This window comes from Sceloporus occidentalis, unplaced genomic scaffold, assembly GCF_023333645.1.
Source record: "Sceloporus occidentalis isolate IW3139 unplaced genomic scaffold, rSceOcc1.0.p SCAF_2, whole genome shotgun sequence".
Lineage (NCBI taxonomy): Eukaryota > Metazoa > Chordata > Lepidosauria > Squamata > Phrynosomatidae > Sceloporus > Sceloporus occidentalis.
The window spans coordinates 71,166,335-71,180,875 of NW_028316982.1; the positions used below are offsets into that span (position 1 = coordinate 71,166,335).

Consider the following 14,541-nt stretch of genomic DNA (forward strand, 5'->3'; position numbering starts at 1 on the left):
TTTGACATTGCTTTTGTCTAAGGCTGAGAGAGTGTTACTTGCCCAAGGTCATCCAGTGGGTTTTCATGGCTGAGAGGGGATTTGAACACTGGTCCTCCATAGTCAAACCAGTATCCTTGCTTACACTGCTTCTCAAGATCAAAATTCAGTTGCTTGTACCAGATGGAGTAAACTCTGAACTGATGGAGCTTACATATGTAATGAATTACCATGTTCCTGCTGTTTCAACGGTTGAGATGAACAACTGGATTTAAGTCTAACGTAACCACAAAATATAAGATATCAAGTGTACAGTTGTCAGGCAAATCTCCTATACTCAAGTAGTAAAATACAAGTTTTTAGAGCACTCTCTCCTTGACTGAAAAGTATGGGCTAAACTACTTCATTAAATATATTAACATAGACCCTATTGTCAATCCTGACTATTATTGTTGTTGTTGTTGTTGTTATTGTTATTATTATGCTTTATTTATATAGCGCTGTAGATTTGTACAGCGCTGTACATGCAAACAATAAAATAGATACGAGTAAACCTGCCCATGGCATACAATTTAAGACTAGATCTATTAAATAAATTAATTTTACCTGTGTATTGAGACACCATTAACAATTAATTCAATTAACCTGTTCTACTTGGGACTAACCAATAAGATTCAGACCATAATGCACAGTTTTGGATCACTTTCCTTTTTTATAGCCCTGGTTTGGGTAGGGATCATTGTACTTGGTTGAGGAAGTTGAAACTTTTCATTTTAAAACCCCTCTTCATTGTAATTAATAAAGAAAGAAAAGTTGCAAAGTTAAATTTGCCCAGTGATTCCAGAAGGTTCCAAGCTGTGCTGCATTCGTGTGAATTTGTAGATGACCACTCGAAGAAATACTGTTACAGGTATGCAACCTGTCCTTTTCCATTGCTAGAGCTTTGGGAGTATCCTGGCCAGTTAAAAATATCTGGGAGAATGGATGAATGGACAGACAGACAGATGGTAGATAGGCAGGTAAGTACAGCTGTAACCTAGTTTTTCTCAAAGGAGTTCAGGGTAGCATATATAGAGTTATTAGGTGGTCTTCAGTCTTGGTCAGGGGCGGGCAATTGTGGCCCTCCAGATGTTGTTACAACTGTGAGTATTCATCACCATTGGTCAGCTGTCTAGGGCTGAAAGTACACTCATCCCTTGTGGACTTGGAGTCCTTTGGTCCTTTGCAGATGGCAAGCAAGGAGGGACAAAATGGTGCACATGCTTCTGGTGTGCGTGCAGTGGCGTGGGCAGAAGTGCGCTGCCATAATCGATGGGGCTTTAATATCAGTGATATTTCTGATTCGTTTGGGGGGGGGGGTTCGGAAGAGATCCCTCATGAATCAGGAGGGATGAGTGTAATTACAGTCCAACAACATCTAGAGGGCCACAGTTGTCCACCCTTAGGCTAGGTACAGGACTGGCCCAGGTCTGTGTGGATAAATCTACACATGTAGCATCCTTTTCTATGTATTTCTAAATAATAATAATAATAATAAATAAATAAAAGCTTTATTTCTAGCCCGCCTTTCCAGAGATCAAGGCGGGTTACAATGGTGGATTTAGCAATCCAACAACACACAAATTACAATAAAAACATTATCAAAAATTACAATTACACTATATAAAACACCAGTAACAATAACAATTCCAAGCTAGCAGCGATGTAATAACGATTGTAACAACAGTGGGGGGGGGGGGGAGAGGAATCGCAACAGGGCTATTGGGGGTAAGCCTGTTTGAAGAGATACATTTTCAGCCCTTTTTTAAATTGGGCTAGGGAGAGGGTCGAGCGGAGCTCGTCGGGGATCGAGTTCCAGAGCTTAGGGGCCGCGGTGGAAAAGGCCCTTTGTGTAGTAATGACTCGTCTAGCATCTGGAACTCTTAAAAGATGTTTATCCCCCGATCTGAGAGTGTGGGGTGGATTATATGGAGAGAGGCGGTCCTCTAAGTACCCTGGGCCCAAGCCATTTAGGGCTTTATAGGTAATAACCAACACCTTGTATTGCGCCCGGAAGCGAATAGGCAGCCAATGTAGATCTTTAAGTACCGGTGTTATATGACTGGCCCTGGAAGATCCAGTGACCAGCCTTGCAGCCATATTCTGAACCAATTGAAGCTTCCGGGTTTGGTACAAGGGTTGCCCCATGTAAAGCGCATTACAGAAATCCAAACGAAAGGTTACCAGAGCATGTACCACTGTTTCAAGGTCCCCCCGGCCCAGGTAGGGTTGCAGCTGGCGTATCAACCGAAGCTGATAACAGGTACTCCTGACCGTCGCATCCACCTGAGATGTAAGGTGAAGCGATGAGTCCAGGAGCACCCCCAGATTGCGAACAGAGTCCTTCAGGGGAAGCGTGACCCCGTCTAGGACAGGTGGACAAATCTCCAATCCCAGACCTGGGGAACCTATCACAAGTACTTCCATTTTCTCTGGATTCAGTCTGCATGAGTAGGCATATTGGCCATTAAACAGAATCCAAAATATGCATCGCTAATGCCTTCACTGGATCAATCAGAAAGTAAAAAAAAATTGTGTTCACTCACTAATTCATCAGACAAAGTTGGTAACAAAATAACACATGGGAAACAGGAGTGGCTTTGTTGGAGTCACGAAAGCCTGAAAGTCTTCATTTTGTGGCTTTGGATGTTACCGTGAGAGTGTTTCTGCAGCCTAAAAGTTAAGTCTCCACCTTCCACCCACCTCCAAAACAGATGGAGGAGCAAAAGGGACAAAGGCTCTGAAAGAAAACACATTCTGTTCCCCTTTGTAACATTTCCCCTGAGAACAGTTCTGACGCCTCCAGTAAAGCCAAAAAGCCCCAATTTTGGCAAAGTTTGTGTCTGGATAAGTATATTCTCACTTAATATCCAGAGCATGGGATACAGACTAGCATGCTTTAGTGATTCCTTCTGTTTCACCTGCATTTTAAACCACCTGATGAAGAAGCCAGTGAGCACTGAAAACTAGCATCATGTTTTCTGCATCTCTAGGTATTATTTGTCTGTCTGTCAATGCACAGACCAAAATACACTCTTTTCCAGGATTCTAGGCTACAGTTTGCTACAAGGTGCTATATCTGAATTTTGGTAAGTTGAAATGAAGCTGTATAAGCTGTATAAAGGACTATACATAGGATAGGGCATGGCTCCCAAACAATATATCAAGACTCACCAATGATTCATGGCAGCCTTCTACAACAGTCACCAGTCCAGGGTTTCCATGCACAATTTTAGTGGAAAATTTTTGCTACAGTAAACTTGAGCACTAGCCAGCTAGAGGCCAGATCTATGTTTATTCAAAAGTGCCACTACTATTTAGAGCAGCATATGGAGGTTTATAAGTAGCTCATAAATTAAAAAGGTACTCATGTGTAATCTATAATAAGAAAATGGATCTACAGTACAACTATATAGTGTGTATCACCATGTAGGACTATTTTTACTTTCCAATGGCAGGCAGAATCTTAAAAGTTTGTATATGTACAGTAGTTTATGTATTACAATACCATCACCCATATTCTGGTCTGCCATAACATTTATTACAAGGGGTTCTTCCAAACAATGTGATTTGTTTTTGTAAGGAGATCCACAATTTTTCAAGCAAATGCCCATCCCATATCTAGCAATCCATGTATATAATTGAACCAGGGTATCTTACTATGAGAATATTTTGCCAAGTTCATTTAATTTTTCAAATTCTATCCTTCCCCCTCCTTTAAGAGTGGTCTGGGAAGATGTTTTGTTGAACATAAAGAAGAGATTTGTCAGATTTTTGGTATTGCTTATCTGGCTTGGTGTTGTGTGCCTTCAAGTCATTTCCAACTTATGGTGACCCGAAGGTTTGGGGCATGAGAGTGGACAACTCATCCAAGATCACCCAGTGTGTTTCCATGGCTAAGTGGGGAACTGAACCCTGAACTCCAGAGTCATAGTTCAGTGTTCAACCCACTCCATCATGCTTTCTTGGGTAGGGATAGACAAAAATAATAGGGACATGTTGAGGAGCAAAAAGGAAGTTTTAGTGTCATGCAGTCACCTCAAGCAGTAGATTTTAGATGTACTGAAAGAGCAGGAATTTATTAGTCATTTAAATCTGTTGTTATTGTATTTTCTCTGTCAGGAATGAGAAGTGTTACTTAGAATTTTATCCACAGGTGAAAATGAGGTTCAGCTTTGATTCCAGGATAGTAGGCAAATTTCTGAGTTTTCCACAACTCTTCATTAGACTAGGCTGAACAGGCATTGCATATGTCATGAGATAACCTGCACACTTGCCAGTGACTCAACAACTATGTTTTTTCCATTTTCACACTTTGTAACTGTGGATCTTATGGATAAAGCATCTGGCTACTTTTAGGCTTTCGTACTACTTGCCTGCTACTTATTCTGCTCCCATTTCTTTCCACTTTGTCTTCGCTTTAGGAAGATTTCTGGAAAACAGGGCCTCATTCCCACTACCTTTTAAATTGGACCATGAATCGGTTTGAACCAGTTCAAATGACCCTGGTTCCCACTTAATCTGAATCACTGAAGTGATTCCAAGAGGGGGGCCATGCACTAGACCCATTTAATCCACATCTCTTTGACACTTATTTTTCCCCACTTCTTTTTTGATAAATCGATTCTGCACAAGTGTGAACCACATGCAGGCTGGAATTGATTCAAATTTCCCCTTCAGCCGGAAATGGAACCGAATCATTTTCAGTCACTTCATTTGTAAATGGAAACCTCAAGTGGATTATTTTGGGGAGAAATGTAGTGGAAACCATGCTCCACTGTCGAATCGATCCATCGATTCGGATCACACACCAATTTATCTGTAAGTGGGAATGGGGCCCAGGGAAGCCTGCACATAGTTGTGAAATCATAACTGATCTTTATAAAGATAAAAGATATCACGTGTCTAGGGGTTTTTGATTTTGGGTTTGTTCTTCTGGATCAACATGTCCACTTTCATTTTGTATAGGAGTTTTTTTGCCTTAGGAGCCATCATAACTTGGTTAGACTTAAGTACTGTGCACCTTGACATGGGATTGTGGTATTGGGGATTAGTTGCTCTGCTATTGGCAGAAAAATATTTTGGTGTGTATGACCCAAACTCCATCAAAACTGTGAAAAAGTCCAAATAATCCAAACTCTGAACTGTGATCTACAGAAGAATAAAAAAATAAGGATAACAAACATTTTCATTACTTTTAAAATTCTTTTAAAGCTGTTGTAACCTTTTTAGTTCTTTAATTTTTTTGTCTTGTTTAAATGTTTGCCGTTCCCTGCAGGCACAGGAAAAAGCAAACTTCTGCACTTTTCCCTAGCTTGTGCATTCTTTCTTACTAATAAACTTTTGCCATCTTGATCACATTCTATGTTACTTGACCATACATGTCCCAGTTTCCATCTGTGAAATGTTGAGACTCTAGCCCAGTGGTTCCCAATCTGTGGGTCGGGACCCCTTTGGGGGTCGAACAGCCCTTTCATGGGGGTCGCCTAAGACCATCGGAAAACACATATTTGCATGTAGCAATGAAAATAATGTTATGGTTGGGGGTCACCACAACATGAGGGTCACAGCATTAGGAAGGTTGAGAACCACTGCTCTAGCCAGAGGAGAAACAAGCCTAAGCACCAGTGGAAAACCTGAGAACCCCAGTGGGAAAGGCCGTGAGCCCAGACTAAAATTGGTAACCACTGAATCTAGCTCCAGCATTAGCTCTGCATTATCATCTTTCTGCATGAGCTCTGAAATTAGCATACCTGCGCCAGCACAGAATGATATAAGCCAAAAGTGTATTCCTCCAGGGCTTCTCAATTTATGGGTGTGGGAACAGGAGTCTTGGATAATTGCTGCCAGTCCTTGTGGTGCAAGATACTTATTAGGCATTCTCCCATTTACTGTGTTATGTTGATTGCCTTCTTGACCCCTGGACTAGTCACCTCAACATGACAATCCACATTTTCCACTGTGTTTTTTTAAAATATTGCCTCCCCTTTTCTTTTATTTCATTAATTATGTGGAAGGAGTAGAGAAGCCTACCAGTTGCTGTCAGCGGTATGTTAGTTTGGCTTTGTTGTTGCTGTGTGCCTTCTACTCACTTGGTTTTTTTGGCAAGATTTGTTCTGAGAGGGGTTTCTTTTTAGAACAGCTTATATGGTAAATAAAAATGGCCAATACCATTGTCAAAAGAATATCTCATTTTTTCTCTAGAAATAACATTTCCCTTTCTTTTCCTCCAGTACTCCAGCCATGAGCCTTTTACTATTGTTGGAGTCAACCTGCATTTTCCTGTTTTCCCAAGGTAAATATCTTACTTATATTTTCTATATATTGGAGGAGCAATGGCCTCACACACACACTGTTGCTACACATCTGGTGCAGCCACTAAACCAACATGTTTGTGGTGTCCAAACCATGATTTTAATTACAATGTACTACACAATCTTCCTGTTGGGTTACAGCAATGGAGACAGCAAATCAAAGACTAGACGACTCATATAATAACACACCCTAATCTAATGAAAGAACACTTCTGTAAAAAACATTTCAGTATTTTAATAATCTTGTGTGTTGTGTTTCTTTAGAGGTTTGTTTGACAATCTTTAAACATTCAGTAGTGTGGTTCTACTAATCCATGTCTCTTTCCTAACCCGCTAGCTGGTCCTTTACTTTCTGGCTACCTTCACTTCCAGTATTTCTTACAAAGACTGCTGAGAGTAATAGCACTGCTAAAGAAGTAGCTGGAAGGAGACTATACTATGCTAATAAAGCTTTAAAATACTTACAAAATATGTTGTAGCTATTATGAAAGAACCCATGTGAGGATTTGTACAATGATGCAATCCAGATCAAAGCAGCTCTTTCAGTTCCATTTCATCCACTCACATTGCAGACTAAAGCAGTTATGTTTAATGTTTCAGATAAAGTGGGCCCTTGGTATCTGCTAGGTGTTGGTTTCAGGACCCCTTATGGATACCAAAATCCATGGGTGCTCAAGCTCCATTATATACAACGAGGTAGTAAAATGGTGTCTCTTATATAAAATTGCAAAATCAAGGTTTGCTTTTTGGATTAAAAAAAATATTTTCAAGCTGTTGATGGTTGAATCCATGCATGCACAATTTGTGGATGCAGAGGTCCAACCCCTGTTATTTGGTTTGTGTTCCCTTATAGGTGGGGTTAGCATCAATTTCTCTGTCCAGGAACAGCCAGTGGCTTCCATGATGGAGTTTAATGAATCCACTTATAATTTTAGTCCACCCTTTGAAGGAATGATCCTATATAGGGTTCAGCACCTTGGATAGCTGCTTTAAAATCAGGAATGAAATCTTGAATGCATTCAATGATCTCTTGACTTGGAAGCCACCAGATGTCATTACTTTTGACAAGAATTAGTAAACTGTTGGGAGTTAAATGCCAACAGTAGACAGGGCTGAAAATAGTGGAAGACAGCCATGCAAAAGAAGTGGTAGAGCTACCCCTTTTTCTTTTTAATTTTCTCTTCCTGACATTCCTTTCCTTCCCTAACATGTGATTGTCAGAGGAAGGGCAGATTACTGTGAAAGATTACTAGAGATCTGAACTGAGGGTTTTTGAGATTCCCATGAGGGTCATAGAGATGCCCACCCCTTTTCCTATAAGATTCTTTCGGACTACATAGTTAGTGCACGACAATTTCATAGCAACAGCCTGTGGACTCCTGGGAGTTTATAGTTTGGTGAGGCACTTAAACTCTCTGAGAATTATAAATATTCTACTAAATTGCAAATCCCAGGATTACATAGGTTGTTGACATGGTAGTTAAAATAGAATGATAGTGCTATATTTGTGTAGGAATTAGCTGCTAGACAAGAGCCTTATCACATGACAAAAGAAAACTGAGACGCAGCAAGAGAGAAGCAACTTTCTCCTTGCCTCTCCACATGCCATCAAAGCACATCCATTTTCTTTCTGAGGGAGATGGTAATAAAAGCATGTGTTGTGTCACATTGGAAAAATCTGCTTGGCAAAATGTGTGCTTTTATTACCATCTTCCTCTAGAAGGAAAACAGAAGTGCTGACAGCATGTGGAGAGGCAAGGATAAAGTCTCTTCTCTCTTGTTGCGTGGCTTTCTTTTATCATGCAATAAACTTCTAGTTTATCTATAGTTGGGAAAGCTAGATAATGGTTGGCGCAGATGCCTTTTTTAAAAAGTAAAAACAAACTACCCCATCCCAAACAGGAACATCCCTTAGTTTGGTTCAGTATTCTTCCAGCTGTTGTCTGAGACCTCATCTGCACCATGGAAATAATGCAGTTTGACAATCCTTTAACTGTCATAACTGAATGCTATGGAATCCTGAGATTTATAGTTTGTTGTGGCACCAGAGCTCTTTGATAGAGAAGGCTAAATATCTCACAAAGCTACAAGTCCCAGAATTTCATAGCACAGAGCCATGACAGTTAAAGTGGTATCAAGCTGCATTATTTCTGTGGTGCAGATGCAACCTGAAAGTAGTGCTTTCTAGAGATATTCTTAAGATATTTTAGTAGTAATAGACTAATAACCTTGGCAACAGTTTGATCCTACACTTCCTCATCTCACACAAATCTTTGGGATAATAGCTTTTGAATGAACTTTGACTGATCATTTTTCAAATCTCCCATTGTTTGCTCTTTAATGTAATATATCTTTTAAAGTAATGGAATGATTTTTAATTATGACAATGATAGTCCAGCTTGTCAGGGTGAACTGAGGGAGTGGGAAGCTTGAGGGCATATTTATCAGTTGTGATTAATTAAAATATCATTATTGTTATTATTTTAAAAAATGATCCTACAGCACTGATGTCACAGAGCACTCAAGAACTGCATGTCAGCCAGGAAACCCTTGAAAAAATTTCAGCTGCTGGCCAATGTAAGTGATTTTGTTTCCTGCTTCCAATGGCAATTTGACTACCTTATTTTACCCACATCCTGCACATTCATACATATTTACGTCTCCCCTCAATTATCCATAAAGGAAACATGAGAATGCTGAACCTGTCCCACATTTCAGAACATAGGCCAGGCTCAATTCTAAGCAGAGACATGTACATATTAACAGGTTAAGATTTGGCTCTCAAGAGTGACTTTGACAAGTGAATGTCTACCAAGTGCAAAATGATGAAGAATACATATGTGAAATGCCTAGCAACTCTGATTAAGTAGTAAAGGTGTCAATGAATTTCTAAAGGTGCTAAATTAACATGGAGCTAAGGTCTAATCTGTACTGCAGAAATAATGACATGACTTTAACTGCCCTGGTTCAAAGCTATGGAACCTTGGGATTTAATATTTCACAAAACTACAAATCCCATAGCATTGAGCCATGGCTGTTAAAGTGGTGTCAAACTGCATTATTTCTACAGTGTAGATTAGATCTAAGTTAATTTCTTCACTGGTAGAAATCAGAATAAGGCGACAGGAAGAGAAGACATGGAAAGATCCCCAATAGCATCAGAATGCAGTCACACTGCACTATTACCATGCTGTATTCCACTTTAACTACCATGGCACCATCCCATGCAATCTTGGGATTTATAATTTAGAGAAGTATTTAAAATTCTCAGCCACAGAGCACTGGTGCTTCAGCAAATTACAAAGTTCAGGATTGCATAGGATGTTGCTGTGGTAGTTAAAGAATGCAGTGCTATATTTGCATATTGTAAATGGATGCTCATTTTACATCTCATAGAGATTAGGATAGGTGGACTGGGAGACTTTGGGTCACTGAAAACCACTTAGGTTTATCACTGCTGCTCTAAGACACCTTTCACTCTGAAGTACTGAGTGTGGTTGTATTTACACAAAGTCCCTCTAAGCAGTTTGAAAGGTGGAAATGGGAAGAACAGTATTGACCCTGATTTAATTCTCATTGCTGATGCCATGGAATTTCCATGATCCAGAAAGCTGGTTACTCTGCTTCTCATGAAATGAATATAGATCATCAGAGAGAGAGAGAGTCCTGCTTTGGAATGGATGGGTGGGTGGATCGGTGGGTGGATGGATGGATTTTCCTGGTTTTCTCCCAGAGCAGGTGGCTTACAATAAGTTACAACGTACAGCTAAAATCTTATTGTATGAAAGTTAAAAGCAATTAAACAAATGATTCTGTTAAAAGAATTGTTAAAATAGTTTCAAAAACACATTAAAACATAATAATAGAAAATACAAAAGCACAAAATACCCTAAGGGGTGGCGTGCAGCTGCCCCATTCCTGGCTGGATTGGGGCCTCTGTAACCTCATGCCACAGCCCCAATCCGGCCTCTGGAGGGTACAAAAATGAACCACAAAAAGCAGCTTCTTTTTGTGCCCTCCAAAGGATGCCATAGCTGTGGCGGCACGGCTATATGGCACCCCTTTGGTGCTGTGTCATCTGGATACAGCACCAGAGGAGTGTCATGATGCCATGCACCATCTGGAGCAGCACACAATGTCATGGTGCCCTGGTGGCGTCATCAAGGGTCATCTGGACAGAACGCCCTGACTCTACCTTCAGGCCGGCACAAAATGCCGGTCTGTACAGGGCCTAAAAGACTTCTGTCACATGAGTTTAGAAGCCAAAGTCTAGCCTAAATAAAAGAAATTTTTCTCTGAGGATGAAACAATGACAGCTGTGTTCTCTTTCTCTCTCACTCTTTCTGTGTTTGTGTGTAAAAACAGAAAACAGGAGTCTTGTGTCAATCTTCCCCACAGTTTTGTACGTGTTGCTCTCCTCTACTGAAAGCAACATATAATATATCCTGCTTGACTCCTCTGGCTGTGAAATCTCATAGATTCTATCTCTACATTTTGCTAATAGAGCTCTGGCATTATTCTCTGTTGCTAAAACAAAAGTGTCTTAATCCTGTTGAATTAGAAGTGCAATGGACTATCAATAGGCAGGAATGAACGAGGTTACTGTATAAAATATGACATTGGAGGCCTTCAGTGGAACTCTCTCAGACTTTGAATCCCTTTTAATCTGTTAAGGGAGGGGTGCAAATCCTACTAACTAGGCAAAAATCCACACTAAGAAGGATAATGATGTATTGTCCTGGATAGGAAGGTGGGAGGAAAAGAAAGGGAGGGAAAGAGATGCTCTCTATAGCAGCACTATTTTAAAACATGCTTTTGTTACTGCCTTTTGTTCAAACTATACAAAATTCTGGTCTTTTTGGACACTGAGATTTTTGCACTTAGTTCATTTTCTATCCCATACTCTCTGAAAGAAATAACATGGCAAATTGTTGCAAATTAAAATGGGCTAACTGCAGTTCAAGGGGGGGGGGGGAAACAGCAATAAAATAGATATATAGAAACAAATACAAGTATATATCAATATATATAGATACAAGAGTGGATAGGTATCAACAGTATACAAATGTGTGTATGTTGTGTGCCTTCGAGTTGTTTCTGGTTTATAGCAAACCTAAAGCAATTGGAGCCCTGGTGGTGCAGTGGTTAAATGCCTGTACTGCAGCCATTCACTCAAAACCACAAGGTTGTGAGTTCAAGACCAGCAAAAGGGCCCAAGCTCGACTCAGGCTTGCATCCTTCCAAGGTCGCTAAAATGAGTACTGGGGCCTGTTACAGACAGCCAAAATAAAGCTGCTTCGAGTCACAGTGGAGGTATGGTGTTTCAATGATGCATGCGTCCTAAGAGTCCAGAAGTCGCACCAAAGCCACGCTCCAGCCCTAAGGACTGGAGCGTGGCTTTGGTGTGGCTTCTGGACTCTTAGGACGCATGCATCATTGAAACACCATACCTCCACTGTGACTTGAAGCAGCTTTATTTTGGCTGTCTGTAACAGACCCCAGACTGTTGGGGGCAAATTAGCTCACTTGCTAATTAGCTTACTTGCTGTTCACCGCTATGATCTTTGGAATAGCGGTATATAAATACAACAAATTAATTATTAATTATTATTTTTGGCAAAATTTATTCAGAGCAGGTTTTCCATTGCCTTCATGACTATTTTCCTCTGGCTGGCTGTCTCAGGTGAGCAAAGTGTTATTTCATTACTGAAGTGTAATTTCTCAGCATGTTTCATCTTTAGCTATTTATGCTGGCTGGGCTGCTGAGACTTACAGTCCAACAATAACTAGAAGGTTGCATTTTTCACCACTCCAATTATATATGTCACACAAATGTCCAAATCAACCTTGCACTGCTGGCTAGCTTGGCCTTCTCAACCTGGAAGCCCTCCAGATTACAGTTTTCATTATCCTTTGACTATGTTATGTGGAGTTGTAGTCTAAAACACAGTTAAGGCAGCTGTTCTGCATGTTTTGCCAATGAAGTGTTTCCTTCAGCCCCCTACATGCAGACACCATCTGTAAGTGCCCTGATATCCCCTTGATCCTGCTTTATTTTGGTATTGCATTGCTGGATGCCAGCATGGGCTGTAGAGGCTGCAAAGACATACAAAACACCAGAAAAGATAGTATTTCAAATATGGCACATAGATCCCAGACATGTGCATGGCTGAGAACAAAGGGTGAAGAGGCTTGCTAGAGGAGGCATCCCAACCCCAGCTCTGCTTTTCTTATGAAAATGAAAAGTCAAAATATGAGTTTTTGCCAACTGATCAAACAAAACTGGATTTTGTTTTATTCTCTGCTTTGTTATAAGTACCTTCCATGTCTACTCATTTTGGGGTACTTCAGTTCTTATTGTTGTGTTGTAAAGTCAATGAAGCTATCATCAATCAAATCTTTTTCATCTTCTGGATATCAAAACAATCCACCACTTTGGATCTCTTCTGGCAGGCTTTTCCCGAATAAACTACTCCACATATATGTGATGACTCTGCCACTGTTATTGGTTTTTAATAGTTATGTAATTTTAAATCTTATATTGTTTAATTCTTTTAAGGGGGGATACTTTGTATATATGGATGTACTATTTTAACTGTTGTAAGCTGCTTTGATTTTTTAACAAAAAGTGGGGGGAAATTAAAGTTTTATTTTATTATTTATTATTTAACCTTTTTGGTCATTTTGAAGGACTATCAAGTCTTTGTTTCTCATAAAGTCACCTTGACCTGGGGCTAGTTTTACTGTATAAATATGACTAGGAAAACTTACCTTAGCTCTGTATGCTGGATGTTAGAGTGAGTTATTCTTGTATGTGTGTTCTTTCTAAGGAGATTATCACATATGGACAAATAACCCGACTGCTCCCTAATGGCGATTATCACATGGACAAATAACCCGACTGCTCCCTAATGGCATGCAGCTGGGTTGCAGGATGCAGGCAGATATTATCACTTGTAATTCGCCACTGATTCCACTGGGTGATTGCATCTCAGGTGCATCTTGGGTTCCAGGCGCACTTTGAAGGCTGCTTTTCAAAGACAGAAAGCTCCCAGCTTTTAAAAGCAGCCTCCAAAGGCTGGGATGCAATCGCAACAAATTATGAGTGATAATACCTACATGCATCCCACAACCCAGCTGCTAGGGACCAGTCAAGTTATTTGTCCATGTGGTAATCTCCTTATTCTTTCCAAATAAAATTTTCTTAGTTCACTCACAATAAAATTTTAAAATAATACAATTTTAAATTAGTCTCAAGATTTTCCATCAGCGAGTATTGGTATAGATTGGTGTTTCCAGTCCTGACATTACCATCAGCAAGTATTGGTATAGATTGGTCTTTCCAGTCCTGACATTACCTCCTTCTTGTAAGCCAAGCCAACTTTTCCAACTTACTAAAGAGCGACAGCTACTAGTAGCGGAGGTTTCCTGAGCCTGGCATCTTTGTGGATAAGACATCCCAAAAGACTGGTTAGTCCCTTGCCCCCATCCATGTATTTAACATGGACATCTGGGCAAGGAAACCCATGCATATAGGTCTGTGCACAAACTAAAATCCCACAAGCCTGGAATTCTAGCATGCAAAAACAGCCTGTACAGTAGGCCCTTGGTATCTACTGAGGTTTGATTTCAGGAAAACCCTACCACCACCACCACCACCATGGATACTAAAATTCATGGATGCTCATGTCTCATGATATACAATGGCACAGTAAAATGGCATCCCTTATATAAAATGGCAAAATCAAAGTTTGTTTTTTGGAATTTTTTTTTAATATTTTCATGCTATGGACAGTTGAACCCATGGAGCCAGAATGTGTGGCTATTGAGGGCCAACTGTACATGTAAGGTCTACTGCTCCATTGTTCAACCTGGTTTACACAGTGGCATGGGTCCTGGCTTTCTGTCCTAATAATGTTGCCCCCCCCCCCCCATAATTCCTATTCAAACATGAACATGGAAGCAAAATAAATCAATAATTGCAGATCAAGCATAATAGAAACTGATTTTGTTCCATGTGAATTTTATTGTTATTCCATGAATCACCTTATCTTGCATCCTGTGTACAATTTCTCCAAAGAGTATAACTCCTTTTTATTATTATGCAAAGGGATCTTGTAGCACCTTTGGGACTAACTGTGCAAAAGAAGTTGTGGCATAAGTTTCTGTAGACTTGGTCTATTTCCTCAAATGCTATAAGACTCCTTTG

The 14,541-nt window shown here is 40.1% G+C and overlaps 1 protein-coding gene across 1 annotated transcript in view; it reads left to right on the forward strand.

The window, feature by feature from the left end:
- LOC149318525 (von Willebrand factor A domain-containing protein 2-like) overlaps positions 1 to 14,541 on the forward strand; it is a 55,833-nt gene that overhangs the window by 11,427 nt on the left and 29,865 nt on the right. Inside the window, exons 2-3 of the mRNA XM_089507807.1 lie at positions 6,252 to 6,313; positions 8,835 to 8,909. Of these exons, the coding sequence (XP_089363933.1) occupies positions 6,262 to 6,313; positions 8,835 to 8,909 (127 nt within the window). The 5' untranslated portion in view covers positions 6,252 to 6,261. The remainder of the gene's footprint in view (positions 1 to 6,251; positions 6,314 to 8,834; positions 8,910 to 14,541) is intronic.